The sequence below is a fragment of the Gallus gallus genome, chromosome Z (assembly GCF_016699485.2).
Source record: "Gallus gallus isolate bGalGal1 chromosome Z, bGalGal1.mat.broiler.GRCg7b, whole genome shotgun sequence".
Classification (NCBI taxonomy): Eukaryota; Metazoa; Chordata; class Aves; order Galliformes; family Phasianidae; genus Gallus; species Gallus gallus.
The window spans coordinates 50,762,663-50,782,635 of NC_052572.1; the positions used below are offsets into that span (position 1 = coordinate 50,762,663).

At 35.9% G+C, this 19,973-nt stretch overlaps 1 protein-coding gene across 11 annotated transcripts in view; it reads right to left on the reverse strand.

The window, feature by feature from the left end:
* PAM (peptidylglycine alpha-amidating monooxygenase) overlaps positions 1 to 19,973 on the reverse strand; it is a 129,190-nt gene that overhangs the window by 47,898 nt on the left and 61,319 nt on the right. For all 11 annotated transcript variants that reach the window (XM_040656387.2, XM_040656383.2, XM_040656382.2 and 8 more), the window contains 3 exons: positions 13,186 to 13,273; positions 6,142 to 6,227; positions 4,382 to 4,465 (listed from right to left, as the gene is read on the reverse strand). In XM_040656387.2, coding sequence (XP_040512321.1) covers positions 4,382 to 4,465; positions 6,142 to 6,227; positions 13,186 to 13,273 — 258 coding nt within the window. The remainder of the gene's footprint in view (positions 1 to 4,381; positions 4,466 to 6,141; positions 6,228 to 13,185; positions 13,274 to 19,973) is intronic.

The window sequence follows — 19,973 nt, forward strand, 5'->3', positions numbered from 1 at the left end:
TGTTTTTGTCAGATCCCCAACACTCTAGAAGAGTCTTTCAATAAAATAACATATTCTTACCTATATCATTTTTGTGCTAGCATGCAAGTTTATAAAGAAAAATACTAGGCACTGATAAAGCAACCTACACATAAAGGTAAACACATTTTAAGATTGAGTTCTCAGATGTTTTAATTTACTTTTTAAAACAGAAATCCTTCTGTAAACACATTCACCACATGTCAAGCCATTTGCCAGGTGGCAGAGAAGTAGGTAGAGAAGATGACAAAGCTGTAGAAGTAAAGGGGAAAGGACCAAATCAAAGACCAAGAGAGAGCAGATAATAGCAAATGACAAGAATTAAGATACAGTCACTACTGGGCTCAAACAATGCAACAGGATACAAACAGAGAAATTGATAGAACGTGATTACCTTTCTTTCCTAACAAGTTAAAACAGATTATTATTGACACTTTAAGTTACTTTGAAGAAGTCAAAAGAAGTAATTATTATTTTTCTAAATGGCTTTTTACACAAACTCTATCCAGCCACCCTTTCTCTCAATCTGTTTTCGGTTGCCACCTTATTTTTTAATAAAGTGCATTACAGACAAGATAGAAAATGCTTTGTTTAGATAGCAGAGCATAAAATGCCTTCCTAAATATGAGTATTTAAATATGGATCATAGCTAAGGACAGAAGGAAAGCACAGTTAGTTTAATTACTGGTTCAAGAAATGAAGAAACAGCCCTTTTACAAATAGTGGTAAATAACAGTTGATAAATTTTAGCTATATAATATTCCCCACCCCTCCCCCACCCCCCCAAAACTGATAGGAAGTAGAAATCCGTGCTAATTCCCGAATAATTACTATTTCAAGTCAAATGTTTCATACTTGCAGTTACCTACACGTCAAAAAATTAAACTCTGAACAGCACTTCTGAATTCCTGATATGTTACTGATAGTAAGTTAACTGAGTATATTTCGTCATTTGTCCTCTATTCTGAACTGCAGTAACCATGCAATGAATATATGAAGTGCATTACATTACATTTTGAAAAGCTTCATTTATCAATACACATCTCATTCCACACACAAAAAAAAGCTTCCTTGAGGTAATTCCTTAAGTGTGTGAGTATCTCTAGAAGTACTCTAGGGTTCTCTACTGGGTGTCTCTGAACACACACACACGCACATAAAAATTAAAAGAAAAATAAAAATCAAGGCTTAGGACACTTAAATTGCTGGATCTAAATTACATTTTTACGACTGGAATTTTCACAGACGAATCAAATATTTCCCACTCATAATAACAGTAAAAAAAAAAAGATTTTTTTTTTTTTAAATTTAAGAACAAATTTTCAGGCCATCACAGAAAAACGAGAAAACTCTGAAACTGAAAGTAGAGCACATCCAGGCAAATTCCTTACCTACTGAAACAGTACACGATATTAGTACTGTCTCCTAAATTGTATCATTATCAGTTCCTACTTCCTAAACTTCCACACTTCTAGAGGTTTGTATGACACTGATTATATGGAGTCCTGCACAGACACGCAAGTAATAAGGAAGGATGTCATGCTGAGGTGCTGGTTTTTATTTCAGGTGCTAATTTCTTTCATTTCTTTCTTTGAGAAAAGGGATTTTTTGACAATGAGATTTGACAACCAAGTCAATTTCCTAAAGAAAATTCTTAACACATCTTCAAATAACATGCAATACGAGTTACCAATCTCATTTTTTTCCATATCTACATACACATACATTATACTTAAAGGAGAAAATGAACATTGAGAACTCTCACCGTCCCCAAGCAATAATGAAGACCAGGCTCTCAACAAACAAGTTTTCTTTAGAGGTTTGTAACTTTAATTATGCATGATTTTAGCAGGCGAGGAATCACAGGCTGTACATGTCCATGAAAATCAATTCTTTCAACTTCTGTCATGCACATTTACACACATCTTCCATTTAAATAGTTCCAGCATACTCAGTTGATTTATCCTACTTGTCCTCCCACATTATTGCCATTATGCCACATTACGCCTTCTATGTCACAGAAGAAACTCTACCATCAATCTCAGAAAAAACAGAAGGACACTACTGAGTATGACACTACATGAGTATTGCTCAAACATAAGAGAGGCTGGACTTCATGAGGAAGCTGTTAGCTACATCATTGCTTCTCCATTCAAAAGTAGGTATGTCTGTGGATCACGTACCACATTATCACAAAAGATTCAGAGGCTGTAGGCATAGCTCAGGAACTACAGGCGCAAGGTATATTCCTCCCTGTTCTTTATGTCTTCTACAGTTTTAATTTCTGTTCAGAGCTTCTGGTTTATGGTTCTTCTGAAGCAACTTCTACTTTCTCCTACCAGTACTAGGAAATGAGACTCATTGGTAATGACACTAACTAATTAAAAAAAAAATTTAAATATACTTCTTGCTATGCACATTTGCAAAACGCCATAACTTTACCATATCTTTTTTTGTTATTCAGTTTACTTTGCCTTTGCTGTCCAACACTTTTTGTCTCTCAGATCATGACAATCCCCACATACTTGTTTAAATTCTACACAGTAAGGTATGACAGAATTGCTTCAACAGTATGGAGATCCATAGGCTTCTTTGTTCCTTAACAACAGAAGACCTAACGCAAAGATTTGACATAGAAACAATAAGAATTTATGCCTCTCAAAGATGTCAAAATAACCCAGTTCAAGCTTAAGGAACATATCAGAGCAGGGAATTTTAAAATTTTTAAATAATATTATTTCAACAAGCTCAGATCAGACAGATAGGAGCACCCCCATTTTCATAAACCCTAATCCTTAAGGGAGATTTAACTATCCCATTATCTACTGGAGGGAGAACACAGCAGGGTGTAGGAAGTCCAGGAGATCCCTGGAATGCTTGGACTTTCCCTGTTCAAGTGATAGAAGAACCAATGAAGAGAGATATTACGCTAGACCTCATTCTCACCATCAGGAAGGGGCTTCTGAGGAATGTGAAGCTCAAAGGCAGTCTTTGCTACAGTAACAGTGAAAAAAGACTTAGAGCAGCCCTGCCAAGAAGGACTTGGGGGCTCTGGTAGACAAAAAGCTGGACATGTGCCAGCAGTAGGCACTTGCAGCCTGGAAGTCCAACTGCCTCCTGACCTGCATCGAAAGAGGAGTGGCATCAGGGAGAGGGAAGGGACTTTCACCCACTGCTCTGTCCTTGTGAGGCCCTAGCTGGAGTACGAGGAAGGTGGCTGAGTCACCATCCCTGAATGTGTTTAAAAACTGTTTGGATGTAGTGCTCAGGGACATGATTTAGCAGGAGGTTGTAAGAGTTAGGGTAGTATGGCTAGGTTGCAGTTAGACTCAATGAAGTCTTTTCCAACCTGAGCAATTCTGTGATTCTATGATTCTATCATGTCCAGGCCTGGGGCCTTCAGCGCAAGAATGATATGGAGCTGCTGGATCATGTCCAGAGGAGGCCATGAAGATGATCGGGGACTGGAGAACCTCTTCTGTGAATAAAGGTTGTAAGAGCTGGGCTTGTTCATAGTGGAGAAGGCTCCGGGAGACCTCACTGTGGCCTTTCACTATTTAAGGTGGACTACAGAGAAGATGGGGAGGGATTCCTCACACCAGGGATGGTATGAGGAACAGGAGCATGAAGTAACAGCTTTAAACATAAAGAAGGTAAACTTAGATTAGATATGAAGAAGAAATGGAACAGGTTGCACAGAGAAGTCATGGATGTCCCACTCCTGAATGTATTCAAGGCCATGTTGGGTGAGGCCCTGGGTTCACAGCAGCGTGAGGAACTGGATTTCTTTAAAATCCTCCCCAAAGCGAACATTTCTGTGAATACATTAATATTTCAACGTACATTAATGCAATCCAAATGCTCACTGACAATAATAAGTGCATTACCATACTTGAAATGATTTTCACCTTTTTCTGAAACATGAAAAACACTGTTTCCACTATTTGCAACTTTACAATTCCAAACACAAACACTGCAATTGATTGGCAAGTGTATGTCATCTTCTGCACCAGCTGTTAAATTAATGTTAAGCATGTTCATATGTATTTGTTCCAACCTTCTGAAATATAAGTTATGTAGGGGCAAATAATTTCCTCCCTAAACACAGATATATTTATTTACTTTATTAATTTAAGTAATTTGCTCTGTATACTTTGAAAAAAATAGATCTGTTTACAAGAGAGAAAAGTTTCTAAAGAAGTAAAATTAATAAAGGAACTTTATTACAAATATGACTGCAGATCTTCATCTTTGTGAGTGGTGCTAGCAGAGAAATTCTTTTCTGCAGATAAGGTAAATACTCTTAATGACTTGAATTTCTATAATTAATATAACTTACAGAATGAAGTTCCAAAATACATACCTCTAAATGCACTGATATCACCATAGTGTACCTGCAGTACAAAAAATTTGCTCCCTGTTTCTCCTCCAACTCTGAACCCAACACCTAAGGGTAGGAAAACACAAGGCTTTCAGAAACAATAAAATGTAATTTAGTTCACCAGGGCTGAAAATATCTATTACAAATACAAATCTATCCAAATACAAATCACTGAAACTGCTTAGAAAGAAAGAGTATACATTTTTACTGAGGTAACAATGAAGAAAGCGCTACCCTAAAACCCAGGAAAACTACTGTCACAGCACACTTTCCCAGACTAAGAATTTAAGAACAAAATTTAGTTATTAAGGATCAGATATCTACTTCAAGTAAAGAATTCTCTGAACACCGAATTCCAAGCACAGATTTGAGGTATATATTACACACGTAATATAATTAAAATAATATATATCCCTGGAGAATTTGGTATAACATTCATCTCATCTTTCAGTCTCTCATACTATCTGTAAAGAACATAAACTGAGTAACAATGACTGTAAATTAAGGTAAGAAATAAGAATTAAAGAAGATGAGCAGTAGAAAACTTTAAGACAAAAATTAACATTGTATGCTGAAAACATCTTGTGGAACTTACAAAGCTATTTTACTTGCTAACAGAAGCAACAATGGGCAGAGAAGAAAATAAAGGAATCTGAAATAATTTGTAATAATGAAATTGCAAAAGATCACCATCACCAAAGGGAATTCTCTAAACTGGTTATACAACGAATGCTCTAGGAAAGAGGCACCAAAAGCAATTTCGACTTCTACAGACATTGAATCCCAGTAGATTAAAACTGCTCATGGCAGGAGCCAATTTATAAAGGGGACTGCAGTTCCCCTGTTGAGAAGTATGATATCATTATGATAAATAACAAAAAAACAATACCTTGTATTTATAGGCAGCTTAGAGGCAGAAAAATTATTACAAGCTGAGGTTTAACAGCAGAGCAAACAACAGACTTCCACAGAATCCTCTAAACAACAATTTTTTTTAATTGTCATTCTGATAACCAAATCAACTAACATTTATGGTCATAAGCATGAAAATTATATTTTAAATAAACCACTTGATGATAGTATGTATGTATTGTTCATGGTTAATAAAAAGAGGCAGTAAGAGAGAAAAAGAATCTCAATTTCACAGTTATATTTATACAGACAGATACAACTTTTACTTGTCTTATTAGTAGCCTACAAAATTCTGATTTTAAATCAGCAAAACTGATTGGACTAACACAATCCATCATTCAAAAGAGTACATAAGTACGTTGCTCAACTTCATGAAAAAATATCAAGAAATTAAAACCAAACAAAATTATCCAGTATACTTAAACAGAAAAAAATCAATTATTTAGATTCAATTTGTTCATACTTTTCTAAATACAAAAATATTTCAATTCAATTTCAGAAGCACTGTATTAGCTGTGCCACTGAAAAATACATAGGTAGTACCCTTCCAGTAGGAAATGTGAGATTAACGTTATTTAAAAATAAAGCATTAACTCCCAATTACCTTTTTTCTCCCTACTGAAGACCATAATGATATAGCAAATAGGAGGACAAAAAAAAACCCGCAAGTGTATTAGCTAGCACAATATATTCCCAATTTATGAAGTTTAATTTCATACACTTTCCATTAACTATACATGATTTTATACAAGTTTCCTAGATGTGCCCATTGCTCATCTCCACATCCTCTCTGCCCCTCTAGACAAGGACTTCACATTAAGGTACGATACCTTTGGGAAGCCTGGTAGGTGGAGCATTTCTTGCCCAAGCATACAAAATATTTGATTTGTCTTTGCAGATTCCTTCATCACAGTCCCTAAAATTATGAGGGAAGAAAACAAAAGGAAATGTTTTTAATTCTGAAATCTGAAATCAACAGGTAAATTATATGGAAAATTACTAATTATAAGCTCACAGAATCACAGAAAGGTTTAGGTTGGAAGGGGCCTTAAAGTCCACCCAGCTCCAACCCCCTGAGGTGGGCAGGGCTGTCCCCCCACCAGCTCAGCTGCCCAGGGCTCCATCCAATCTGGCCTTGAGCGCCTCAAGGGATGGGGCACCACAGCTTCTCTGGGTAGCTGTGCCAGGGCCTCACCACCCTGAGATGTATGAAGATGCTTTTGGATGTGCTTTGATTAAACATGTTTCTTTTAATGTAGGTTACTTTCCCAACTATCATTAGATCTACCATCTTTCTCACTTTTTTTTTTTTATCTTTGGCTTTAAGATAATATTAGGCAAACATAGACATGAACATTTTAAATAAAAAATGTTATTTAGAATTCATCTAAAAATCACTGTCAATGAAAAGCATGCAAAAAAACTGCTTAAGAAACAAGAAGTAGATGCACTCGTGCCCTTTCCTGCACTTAATTCCAGCACAGTGCTGTAAATTTTTATTTTACAGCACACTTTCCCAATGTTTTTTTTTTTCAAGTAGAAAATTACAAAGAAGAGAAGTTCACATCAAGCTACCGATCACAAACACGCCAGAAATACTTAACAGAACTATGAGTTCTAGATTTGATCCCAGCCTTTGTGGCTAAAATGTTGCAAGGTTGTCTTCCTTAGTGGTTAGGCCTACAACATAGGCCAAATCCACTGAGCAGCAACACAAGTGACAATAGCTCCTCCTGCCTGAATGGCTTTCTTGTTTGTTTTAAAGGTATCTACTATTTGTATGGATATTTTGTTAGCAGAAACCAAAAGACCGAACAGATTAAGAGAATGTGCTCAGAAAGTGGCTTGCAGTAAAACCGAATCATAGAATGGTTTGGGTCGAAGGGGTCTTACTGATTATCTAGTTCCAAACCCCTGCCATGGGCAAGGACACTTGACTCAGGCTCAGGATCTTGCATTTGGCATTCCTGAACTTGCTTGGGTTCTCTCAGGCTCTCCTCTTAAGCCTGTCAAGGTCCCTCTGGAAGACAACCCTTCCCCTCAGTATGTCAGCCTCACCATACAGCCTGGCATCATCTGCAAACGGCAACCATACTGCCCATGTTACTGATTAAGACATTAAATAGCATGCTTCCAGTTCCAACCCAAAGGAACATCGCTGTTATCCACATGGACACTGAGCTGTTGACCACAACTGAGTGCAGTTATCCAGACAACTTTTTAACCAGCTGGTGACCCATCTGACAAATCTATCTTCAATTTACAGACAAGAATGTCCTGCACTTCTCACAAGCCCAGGTGGATGATATTAGCTGCTCCTCCCTTATCCACTAATGCTGTAGCCCCTGTTCACTACAATCACCAAATTCACTACAAACACCAATTCATCAGGCACAGTACACTCTTAGTGAAGTCATATTGGCTGCCACCAGTCACCTCTGTTTTCCATGTGCACATGGAAGGCACAGCTTTCTCTGTTTACCACTGCTGGTAAAATGAAAACTGGGAAAAATAAAGTTTCACACAGAGCGCAAAAAGAATAAAGACATAAAAGACGAGGGCTTTCAGCAGATGCAGGCTCTGTGACTTTTTTGTTGAGGATGCCTTAGACTATTTGTTAGCTCTCAGATGAGGATTCATCCTGATCTGCTCTCCTCCAGAGATAACTAGTTCTAACTGCATATAGGATAAAGCAGCTCAGCCAGACATTATGAGTTTCTAAAGCCTTAGTGCAGCAAAGCAATACTGTTTTCTTCTGGCAGAAAGCACTGCTATGATCACTAGACTACCCACAATAAAGGCAAGATGTCATTTCCAGACCTTCACAACAATTAATTTCATCTCCCAACCCTTCATGCCTCCCCCCCCGTCCCACATCCTACCCTCCAGTGAAACATATTCCGAAGAGAAACTTCACTTCTGGAGAAGAGAAACTTATTTAAGGTTAAGTGAAAAAAAAGCCATACAGCTGCAGGTAAAAATCTGTGCAGCTTTCAACTGGTGCAAGTTAATGCAACAAAAGACTGTAGGGATCTAACCAGCTATTGTACTGCACAAATCAGAATATATTAAGGAGGCTGGTTGGGAGGAACAAGAGCAGAAACCACAAGCAAGCATAGTCACAATTCTGCAGCCACTGTCTGGGCAAGCTTACCTTCATTAATCCACAGTACTTACTAAGGTCTATCATATAAGGATATTCTATCACATCAGCTAGGCAAAAATCAACCAACCAAAGAAAAGATAAGCTCTTCTAAACTCCTCCTGGGCATCAAGAGGAAAAAAGAAGAAGAAATACTCACACTGTTCTTTTGTTACGCTTAAACAACTGCCAACTTCCATTTAGGCAACAGTGCTGATCTTGTAAATTCAGATAATAAAACCAAAGTCAAAGTAGATTCAAAAGAAGAGATAAGATAGTTGACAAACAGATTTAAAAGCAGTAAAAAGGAAACACTAGCAGGAAGCTAGTAAAAAGTCTAAGTTTAGAAACACAAAAAATATTAACCTATTGCATGAGAACAGGGTTTACTGATTGCTTCTAGTATAGTTCCTCATACCTTCCCCACACTGACTTTGAAAGATCTCACGGACTTTACAAATGCATTCTTCTCAACCTTGAGTAAACTCAGGAGCTAGTTTTTAATGACATGACAGTTTTGACTGATTTCTTGGGCTGAAAGCAAAATATTTTACTACATCAACACCACCAGTATTTTGCTGTCCTCTTAGGAGATTTACATCGTTTATAAAAACAAAAACAAAACTTCAATTTATTTCTCTATTATGTTCTACTTGTTTGACTCTATCAAGACTTGTTAAAAAAAACAAACAAAAACAGACATTTGAGGTGTCCAAGTAAGAACATCGGTAATTTTTAGTTGTTGAGCTGAGTGGCACAGAACATTCATGTCACAGCAGAGACGATACTACGAAACTACACTTGGACATAAATATTCATGCTGTTGCCCCTCTCCCATAAGCACTTAAATACTTACCTTATAGAATCAGTGTTAACATATTTTGCAATCTTTATTGGAAATAAAGATGCAGTTCTTCCAGTAAAAAGCTTCCAAGATCATCATCTACTGCCAACAAAAGCAGTTAGTCTAATGAAGGAATTACTGGGTGGTGATCTATGGCCTGAATTTACACATTTGTTTAGACTGGATAGCTATATATAGTTGCCATGCCTAATCTCATTAAAAGTTTATGTCTATGAATCATCTGAAATGGGAGCTTATTTCAGCACAGGGTTTGAGACTGCATGAGACCTTGTCCTGCCAAGACGCTCTGAAATTCTGAATAAGAGCTATGGAGAATCACACCTTTTGATGAATCAGCAAGCACACTACTCTGATTTCAACAGTTTAACAGCTCTGGTAAAACTCAACTATTTTTAGTGCCAATTATGATCAAGGAGCAGAAGTTTGTTTGTTTGTTTTAGGAACTTTTTTTTCCCATGGAAAACTAACTCACAGTCACCACAACTGCTTAAACAAAATTATTTCTTGTGGTTGGAAACCTAATTAAACCAGCAAATTTACATTAGCGGTATGGTCACTTTGGTAGCAATTGCTCTCTACAGTGACTTATAAAAATGTGCAACAGATTCTCTACATTTGAACACTCAAGTAAGGAGTATGGAGAAAAATTTATAGATCTACACATACATGGCTATACACATACATACTAAATTACTTGCATACAAAAAAGGCAAAAAACTAGCTTTAGTGTTCTGCACTTATGTAGAACAGATGTGATGTTTCTAGCCTTGCAGATGACTACAGGCAGTGCAAAATGAAATGGCGCAGTCTGTTGCAACAACATATGAAACGATGAGATAATGAATGAGGAATTTTTCAGAATGTAAAGCAAATACTACACCTCAGAAACTACAGACCAGAAAAAAAAATAGTAATATTTAACCAAAACCTGGATATAAAAAAAAAATCAGAAATATCAGATTTAAATACAACACTAATTATGTTTCATCATTTGACAGGCAGGTATTAAGCATACCAGTCAAGAATGAATGCCACACTGCACATGCTGCCACTGGTGAGTCCTCCTTGCTGTCCATTTTCTTCTAAGAAAAGTGATGATATAGTCAGGGAGCAAACAATACCTGAACTCTAGTCATAAGGCTGATTTGAGTCAAAAATCAGCTTTGAAAAGCTTTTTCCAGCTTTTGATTCATCACTTTGTATTTTAAAGTTCAAGTACTAAACATCACACAATCACAAAATGTCAGAGATCGGAAGGGACCTCAAAGGAGAGAGGAAGGGACCCATCTAGTCCAATGCCACTGTCAGAGCAGGAACACCTAGACTAGGTCACACAGGAACATATCCAGGTGGGTTTTGAATGCCTCCAGATATGGAGACCTATAGCCTCTCTGGGCAGCCTGCTCCAAGTACTCTGTCACCCTCACCATGAAGAAGTTTAACATTTAAGCTAGATCTTCAGAACATCAGCTAGACATAACTCAGACATCACCTCATGTTTTCATCTTAATAAAATTATTTCCAGACATGTTAAATCACACTACAAGCACAATCTACATGGTTCTGAATGGCACACAAGACTTGAATTGGTTTTAAAAGGTTATGTGTTGTTATAAGTCTCAACTCTTTAAAACTATATTCTAATATATAACATAAGACAATACAAAGAACACAAAAAAGCTGTTTGCTGAGAACATAAATCAACAGTGCCTTCATAGTTCCATTTTTTTTCCTCAACTTTTAAATTAGCTATTTTTCTTGTGAGAGAAGATTGTAACATTCATTATCAATATTAGAACCATTAGCTGGGAGGAAAAAGCCAAATAAAACTTTCGATGAAAGTTTACCGTATCTTCAAAGTATTGATTAAATCATCTGCACCAACCATGGCAAGATTATCAGAACTGCTACTTTTTTTATTTCTTAATAAAATACATCATACTATCAGCCCTGGAGTCCAACTCCAGTAATCTTTTTTGGTAAGTATATGGAGGGTAGAATGAGATTACAAAACTCCACCAGAAAAAAATCTATATTAAACCTGTTACCCAGGTCACAAAAAGTTGTACAAGCTTTACAGTCTGCAGAAGTATTTTACTTAGTCTTGCCTGAAAACTTGAAAGAAATGTGAGAAATTACTGACAGATTACTGATTTCAAGCCATGTAATTCTTCACATTATCAGTGGTTTTAGCGGCCTTGAAAACAACTCTGCTCTCACAACTTACACATTTTGAAGATAAAGTCAATTACCAAAACATCTGATACAGTAAATTTATTTTCTTAAACTTATTTCTCACTTTGCTTACATCCTTTTGGACACCTGATACAATATTCTTCCATACAGACATAAACTGAAGCAAGGCCAGGGACCTGGCTTTTTCTGAACCTCCCACTAATAGTTCCCCCTCTCATAAACTAAAAAATTGTGAAGAAAGATGAGGAATGCATACAAAAATATTTGTTCAGAAAAGTATGACGTAGGAAAAACACTTGATGGAATGAGTAAATACTACCAAAAAATAGGTATTTCCCCACCATCACAGAAATCAAGACGTGAGGTTGTTTTGTTACTGACTGTCTCAAACAGCTTGACATGTGTCCACAAAGTAAAAAAACGATGCTGATAGTGAAAAATAAAAGGAGAGGAGGCTTTGACTTATGCCCATCTGACTCAAATTGTTGATTGATAAACATATGTTAACTTCAGCTTGAACTCTGGTTCACAAGAACTGCCAAGAATTAAGATTACAGAGCATGTTCTGAAGTCTTTATGACCAATCACCCTAAGTCTCAGAGTGCTCTCTGCAGAAAATTCTCGTCTACAAGAATTAAAGCAGATTCCCCTCCCTAGGAAGACTAAACACAACTTTGTATCTTCTTCCAGCCCACAAAATCTGTCCAAAGAACCATGACAGAACTCTAAGGACATAAAGGAGGAGACAAATCTTTACTGAAACAAAAAAAAAAATCCTTATTACAAGAGTGCCTTCCAAACTCACAAAATAGTACCTGTTAAATTCAGGTGATTTACTAATTATTTGCAGGAACTTCATCTAAATACTGTAATGGGTATGTCTGTCTGGACAGAAATGCAGGTAAATGCTGACCAAGACTTTGACAAAAAGCTGCGTTACATACAGTAGTTTTGCGTGTAGCAGTATTTCTTTTCCTCAAAATTTCCTTGCTTTTGGAAGTTTGACTACACTTTTCTCTCAGTAAAGAAACTCTGAGCATATATACACATATGAAGTTATGTCTGTATAAAGATATGTATGAATTAAATCAATAGTATACTCTACATTTAAAATATTCAAATATATGTAACTATATGCGCATATACATATAGAAATTAGAGCTGCTACAGCTACGCTATAGACTACTGGCAACTAGATTTAGAATAAACAAACAAAAGAGAAGCCTAGCATTTTTATTCTCATAATCAAACTGGCATCACATAAATCTTTTGAGTAAGAAGCTATAGCCTGCTTAATGATCCCCATGGATAACTTCATTTTCTCTGTAGCTCCAAATGTGTTTCAGTATTTATTTTGAAAAGCAGGTTATTCTTTTAAATACAAAAATAACTAAAACCTTCCTATTAGAAGGCTAGATTTCTTGTATCTAATGGCATCCTGAACACTGTAGCTCTGGCCTCCTTCCTGGAAACAGTGAAAATTTTTTCTTGCGCTTTAGAGATGATTCAATTATGAAAAAAAATAGCAACAACAAAAAACACAAGTGTAGAAAGACTGCAACATTATATGTTTCTCTGCTTTTTCCTACTTCTAAAAGAAACAGTAAATCTGGAAACAATCAACACAAGAACAGTTGGATACAATAATGAAAGCAAGCTTCCAATTCTTACCAGTAATTTTCATTAGAAGAGGGTTCATTACATCCAAAGAGTAACATGTGATGGACAGTGTCCATGCTGGCATGGGGTTTAAAGTCAACTGAAAAACAAGATGATAAAATAAATAAGTTACCCTTCCTCTCATCATAATTTACACAAAGAAGAGCATTTTATGTTAATATTTCTCTGTAATACTAGAAACAAAGTATGTTTCCCTCCCCAACCATTTATTTACCTTTTGCATTCCACTCACAAGCTTTCCCTTCAGTTCATTCAACAGCCTCTCATCCAAGTTAAAACTAATTTAGTCTCATTTAGTCATTGAAAAATAATTCCAAGTTCCCACTCAAAACCTCTCTATTTTCCCCAATAGTTAAATAAAACACTTAGTGGACATATCAATATATCCCAAATCACAGTTTTTGTAGTAACCAGTCACATGCAAATTTAGTTCCAAAATTTGCACTTTTGATTTAGCAGTACTTTTTTTTTTTTTTTTAAGTTCTATTTAGCTTTTTCATCAAAATAAAAACATGAAGTTACAGTTACGAGCAACTATTGTCTTGCACACAGGTTGAAATCCTATCTTTTCTCAGCATTTCATTTGATACACACTTTTGCTGCATCTTTCTTAGGGCTATAGTTGCAAGAAGAGAACCCTGATTCATAGTGATTTATAACGTGACAAAGCCTTTGGAATGGAAAATAAGATTCCCTAAAAGACAACACAATCCTGTTGCCCAAATATTTCTCATTGTTAGAAAATTGGAAGATGATCACTATTCAGTATTCAAGTGTCTGTTTGCTATTAAGTCCCAGAAAGACATTATTTTCATTTCTCAAATATTCAAGATCCTGCTCACTACTGAAAAAAAGTTACCAACATCACAATGTAGTAATACTGATCATAAACTCACGATGACAGCATTTCTAAAAATAAAACAAGCTACATTGTGTAACTTCCTCTGTTATTACTGAAATGCTGTGCCAGATGTAAGCAATATAAAGGAATTCCTCTTAATATGTGACAGAGCAAAGGGCTGGAGGATTTTTAACCTTATTCAACAGCAGAAGTTGAAAAAAATGAGTCACCCTTGACACTAGATACAGACATTTAGGAGTCTCCAAGTGTCTTCTAGTTTTTCAAGGGTCTTAGCATGGTCAGACAATGAAGCTGCCGACCACATAAACCACTTCTGCTTCATAAATTTGCAAGTTTATCAGTATGTTAACTACAGCTGACACAGAGCTTCTGAGGAGAATGATGATGTGGATTACTGTCTCGATTCTATGAAGGAAAAAGAAATGCAAACAGATAGCTTTCAACCCTACTTTTTGGAGCTTAGCTTTGTAGTGAAAAGTGAAGAAGTAATATTGCCAGAAGATAACTCACAGAAGTCAAAAGCTAGCTAGCTTGGATATAAGCCATGCAGCCAGGCTGGGCTGCAAAGAAACAAGCATGATAGAGTTGAGGGTCTGGTTTGAGAAATAAGGGGTGTCTCCACATGCTCTGGGAAGAGAGGAATCAAAGAGTATCACATATTCCTAAGAATGAATTTGCAGAATCATTCAAGTTGCTTGAAAGATTAGAGTTCAAAGACTGTACACAGCCATCTTTTTACTAGCAAATTTTACTCAGTCCTTAGCCACAAAACTGATCTGCATTACAGAAAGATCTTTTGTTCTGGTATTTTTATCATTAACAAAGTGAAACTATGATTAACTCAGGCATGGAATGGATAACATGTCGGGTCATGCAGACTAAATTTTCAAGGTTTCGTGTTGTTGTTGCCAGTGTGAGAGGACATTTCTAAATAGTTCATAAGCATTTATAATGATTTTTCTTGCAGAACCCAATACCTGTACAAAATATACTGTAGGCAAGACTTAGAAAGACTGCCTTCAATAAAGACAAATTCAACCACAGGGCCTCTCATCTGCAAATCTCTGCAGCCAATACAGTCTTGCTGTTTCTTTTCAATTCCATGCCACCCTCTCATCTTTTTAATTACTGTAACCAGTGAGTCCAGACATCTTTTATTTTCTGCACAATGTCTACTGCAATGACATTCCAGTGCATGGCAAGGACCTTTAAGAACTGTTATAAAATGTACTACAAATAGCTTAACAAGTACTACCAGCAAAAACAGAATACAATTAGCAAAGCAAAATCACATCTCTGAACCACGTGCATGCATTAGTTCAGCTATCTCATCACTACTTCTGAAAGAAAGAGGAAAGGCATCTCAGTTTACCTGTGAGCTAAGGAGAGTTTTGCAGAGTCAGTTACCCTTTCCTACACAGATATCTTCTTAGCAACACTAAGACAAGCAAATGCTATCACAAACACTATCAGCTTTCAACATCAGGAGTTTAAAAAAGAAAAAAGCAATTTATAAATGATATAAGTTGTAAAAGTCATGCAAACCAGCATGAGATTCAAGCCAAATACCTGTTACTACCAAAGTCTTAAGAAATATCAAACAATAGCTTCTAGTTATTCTTCTAATTGACAGCCACTACATTGTAAAATAAGAAGCACAACAGAATTCAATATTTAAATGACTGTGAGATCTTGCAGAAGAAAGTTTCGGCCCAACAAAATATCAACACCTGATTTGACTGTTTTATACAAGATTGACAGAAAAAAATCAAAACAATTTTATCTTCCCGAATTAAATACCACGAGTGGCATTTACATATTGTAATATGTAACTGAAATTCTTCCTGTTCGCTTCCTGTTCACTGCTGCAAATTCACTCCAGATTGAGACTTCTCTTACAGAAGCACTCAAAATGAAATAGGTGTTCAATGTTTTTTATTAAAAACTTCTAAAAAAATATGGTTTATTGCTCTCTTTTTAACAAATCGGTTATATGTGCTTCATTTGTTAGTATTATTCTATATACTACAAAATACTTAGTTTGAAAAAAACCCAGAAGAGTATAGTTTGAGAAGGAAAACCCCAATACCACTTCCAACTTAGTTTCTTTTAGGTGTAGCTGTCACATAAACCGGAACTTCTATTTTTCTTTTATTTTTCTTTTTAATGCATAGATAAGCACTACAGAGTGATTACTGAAATAACAGTTTCATTACATAAACTAAATGTGAATTCAGTTTGAATCTACAAGTACTACTTTGAGTGACAAACTCTAGAAGGAACAGAAATGAACAAACAGGACAGTAATTAAAACTTCACTTAGCAAAGGTGTATCTTTAAAGAATTGATTTCTTGGATGTTCATCTTTAGGAGTAAGAACTCAATTTTTGTTATCCTTAAAAAAATTGTTTTTTTCAGTATAATTTAATTCATACGCAAGAGTATCAACACATCAATGTTCACAGTTCGGTAGATTAGACATTAGAGATCTTCAGTATAGCACAGGCATTATCACTTTGTAATAGGGAAGTTTATACACGCAACACCAGAGAAACAACCTTGCAGCATGCATGGAAGAAAAACAGTAAGTCCTATAATTACTTCTGTTTGTGTTGCTGATTGTAATAGGCTCTGTCTCATTTCTACAGCACATTCTCACAGATAGGAACTTATGGAATCCTCAAAGAAATTTACTGGTTACCCACGTGAATGAAGGTAAGGAAGACAGTCAAATTTCTTGAGTGGCTTGCTGTCAGACTCACTTCTGAAGAATGTGTGTAGAATACCCTTGAGCTCTCACTTGAGCCAGTATTTATCAGCGTCTGTATCATTAAAGACTCAATCTAGTTTCCACTTAGTCTTATTCGTAAACATGAATCAAACAAGACGTAGAGGGACAGAATTGTGGTAAGTTTTATAACTGTAAGTGGAATCATGCCTTCTTTAAAAATTACGTATTTATTAATATCTATCGCATACTGATCTCACAGCCATTTCATTTTACAGCAGCAAAAAGTGTTTTCCTAATATCAACCTAAATTAAACGTTCCTTCCTACAGTTGTTTTTGCAGCACTTCCAGCCTGTATGGGGTCAGAAATCAGACTGATTCAAAAAGGGCATCTCCACCTTGACAGTATGACTCTCCACTAAGAGGTATTACAATGGATCATAACAGCATCTGGAGAAATACAGGTGTATCCCCACAGAAGACCTCTAGAGCAAATCTTGCTCTATGTCTGTTTATAATTTGTTAACACTCCCTAAGTTTGCTCAGTTTCTTCTTTTGATACTGCCCGAGAATGGACCCTGAACTAACTGGTATACGCTGGTACAGCATCCTCCCAGCTTTCTGGTATGAAGTTATACCCCTTGCTCCTGTGCTAGTGTAACAGTCTGTAACAGTAACAAATCTTCAGGAAGTAACAAAGCTGAAGACAAAATTCAAAGTCCTCAAATATAAATTTGATCGGAAACACTGGAAAGTTATGGACAATATTTTCTACTTACTAATGCATGCAGTACAACCTTCATGCAAAACTAAAAGAAACAAGTCATATTTCATCAAAACTGCTCTGCTGCATGTTCTATTAACAGACAGAACTTGTTCTTCCAGGCTCTGTTAGAGAACAGATTAAATGGAGGCAAACAGGAAAATAAAGGGGAAAAAAAACAGACATGAATAAAATTTACTTGGCAGCATTATGTAAATAAATGGAACCGAAAGCAGAAACATAGGTTCTGACCTCGGATTTACTGCTGAAGTATGTCAGAAACTCAGTTTACTGTTTTCCTTCTATGTATCATACACACCTGTGAGTGTTTTGAAGTTCCAGAGAACATACACTATCTTTTCCATACCTTGTTGCCAGTGCAACAGTACATCTGTTAGTTGTCAAATGCTATCACAGTAATTAATGAGACTTAATTACACAATCTATTGCCAATCCAATGAATGCAGATTCTGCTTAAACTATTTAGAAGTGTAGACAAAATCCTTTTAAAAATAACTATTTAGTTCTGCGTCAATTTTGTGCTTATTTACGCAACAAAAAATAAATCTGTGCAAGTAAGTAAATATCAAGTTTTGGGACATTAACAAATCATGACACAAAACATCACTAGTCATCGTGTTTCTTGAGTAAGAATGCCCATAGTAAAAAAAATCTCTTTCCTGAGAAGAAGTTATAATTATTCATGTATTTAAGGTAGGTCAGTTTGCACACCCTACATTTTCTGCAATTAGATACGTTTCAATCTAGGTTTTTCCACAAAGAGATAACATTTGTTAGTTCTGAAGACTCTAACATTAGAAGTCCATTCAGTTGAAATAACTTCTCAGTGACTTCACTGCAGAGAGATGGAACTGATCACATGATTAAGACTGACCATATTCTGAGCTATTTTGGTGGAAGTGACCGAAGAAGAAAAAAAGCAGTTCTAGATTATTTTCAAGACATTCAAATATAAGATTTTATGCAATACTCTTGTGGGAAACCTTTATGCTCACAGAACAGCACTTTCTCATTAAGTATTCAGTTAAGTTCCTCTTGCTCTGCAAAGCTCCTTTTAAATACTAGAATGGTTTCATTTCCAGACTTCATATTGCTTTGCACTACATTTACTCAAGCATGGTGGTCATTGGAAACCTGGAAATATCTGGTAAAAAGCTGATAAAAACAAAACATCTAGAGAATAGAAGTTGTTCACTTTTCAGATTAAAAAGAGTTGTCTGGCATGAGTCACATTGAGATTTTGCAGAAAACTGGACTTTCAATAAAACTGCTTTAGTCAATCCTTCTAAATGCATATAACACAAAGTATTTTTTATGGACTTAATACAAGTTAGCACCAAATGACAGATGTAAATGTGCAGCAATCTAACAAAGATTTGAGCTATGCAATTTTGCAATTCAATGAAGCACTAAATATAAATTGCATAAGCAACAGGTTAGTGGTATGCCCTTCTATGAATTACTTGAAAGCAAAAGAGTCAACTGCACATACTGCATAGTAAATACAGTTTATTAGATAATTAACATGAACATCAAATCCTTTTTATACTCTTGTGGGTTTTTTTGTTGCTTTTGTTTAACTTTTTTTTTTCCCCCTGGGGTCAAACATCCAAAGTATAATTTCGTGGTTAGAAGCCAACTTCTGTGCTAAACAGATATACAGATAAAGCATTGAAAAAATCCTTTTTTTTTTTTTTTTTTCAGTTAACATGATGTAACAAGCAGATCTGAAAATGCAATTCTATTTCCAAAGGATTTCCACGCAGAAATTAACAAGGAACAATAGTTCCATAATAACCTACAACAAAAGCTACTCAGGATTTCCATCTCACTTATTATCAATGCAGATATCCTAAAAGGCAATAGGGAAGAAAAGATGGATTTCAGTTTAAGGAACATTCTGATAACGAAACTTCTGTCAGAAAAATCGTCACCTTTCCTCTTTATCAGAGCAACTGTAGGCTCACAAGGAAGAAAAACATCAAAAGTGCAGCTACTCTTTACAGATTTGTTGTTTTGCAAATCCACTTTGGTACTATTTCCTAGTGTTTGTCTGCCAACTTATTCATATAGCGACTTTTACAAAAGAAACAAAAACAAAAGGAAGAGTTTTGGTTGGTTTTGCTTTATTTTGTGTTGTTTTTTTTTTTTTTTTTCTTTTTTGGCTGTTTTTTTTCCTCTTAGATAAATAAAATCTTACTGCAGCCAAAGCTGACTGTAAGTGCAAAGGATTTACAGCCTACACCAGCAGGTAAATAAACAGCCTGCTCAGTGGAGCAGAATTAAGTATCCGTCCAGAGGACAGAAAGCCAATACTTCACAAATGGGACTGTTTGATATTGACTGCCAGAGGCATTTGCATGCAGCTCCTTAACTACTATTACTCATGAATCTCTCTAGATAC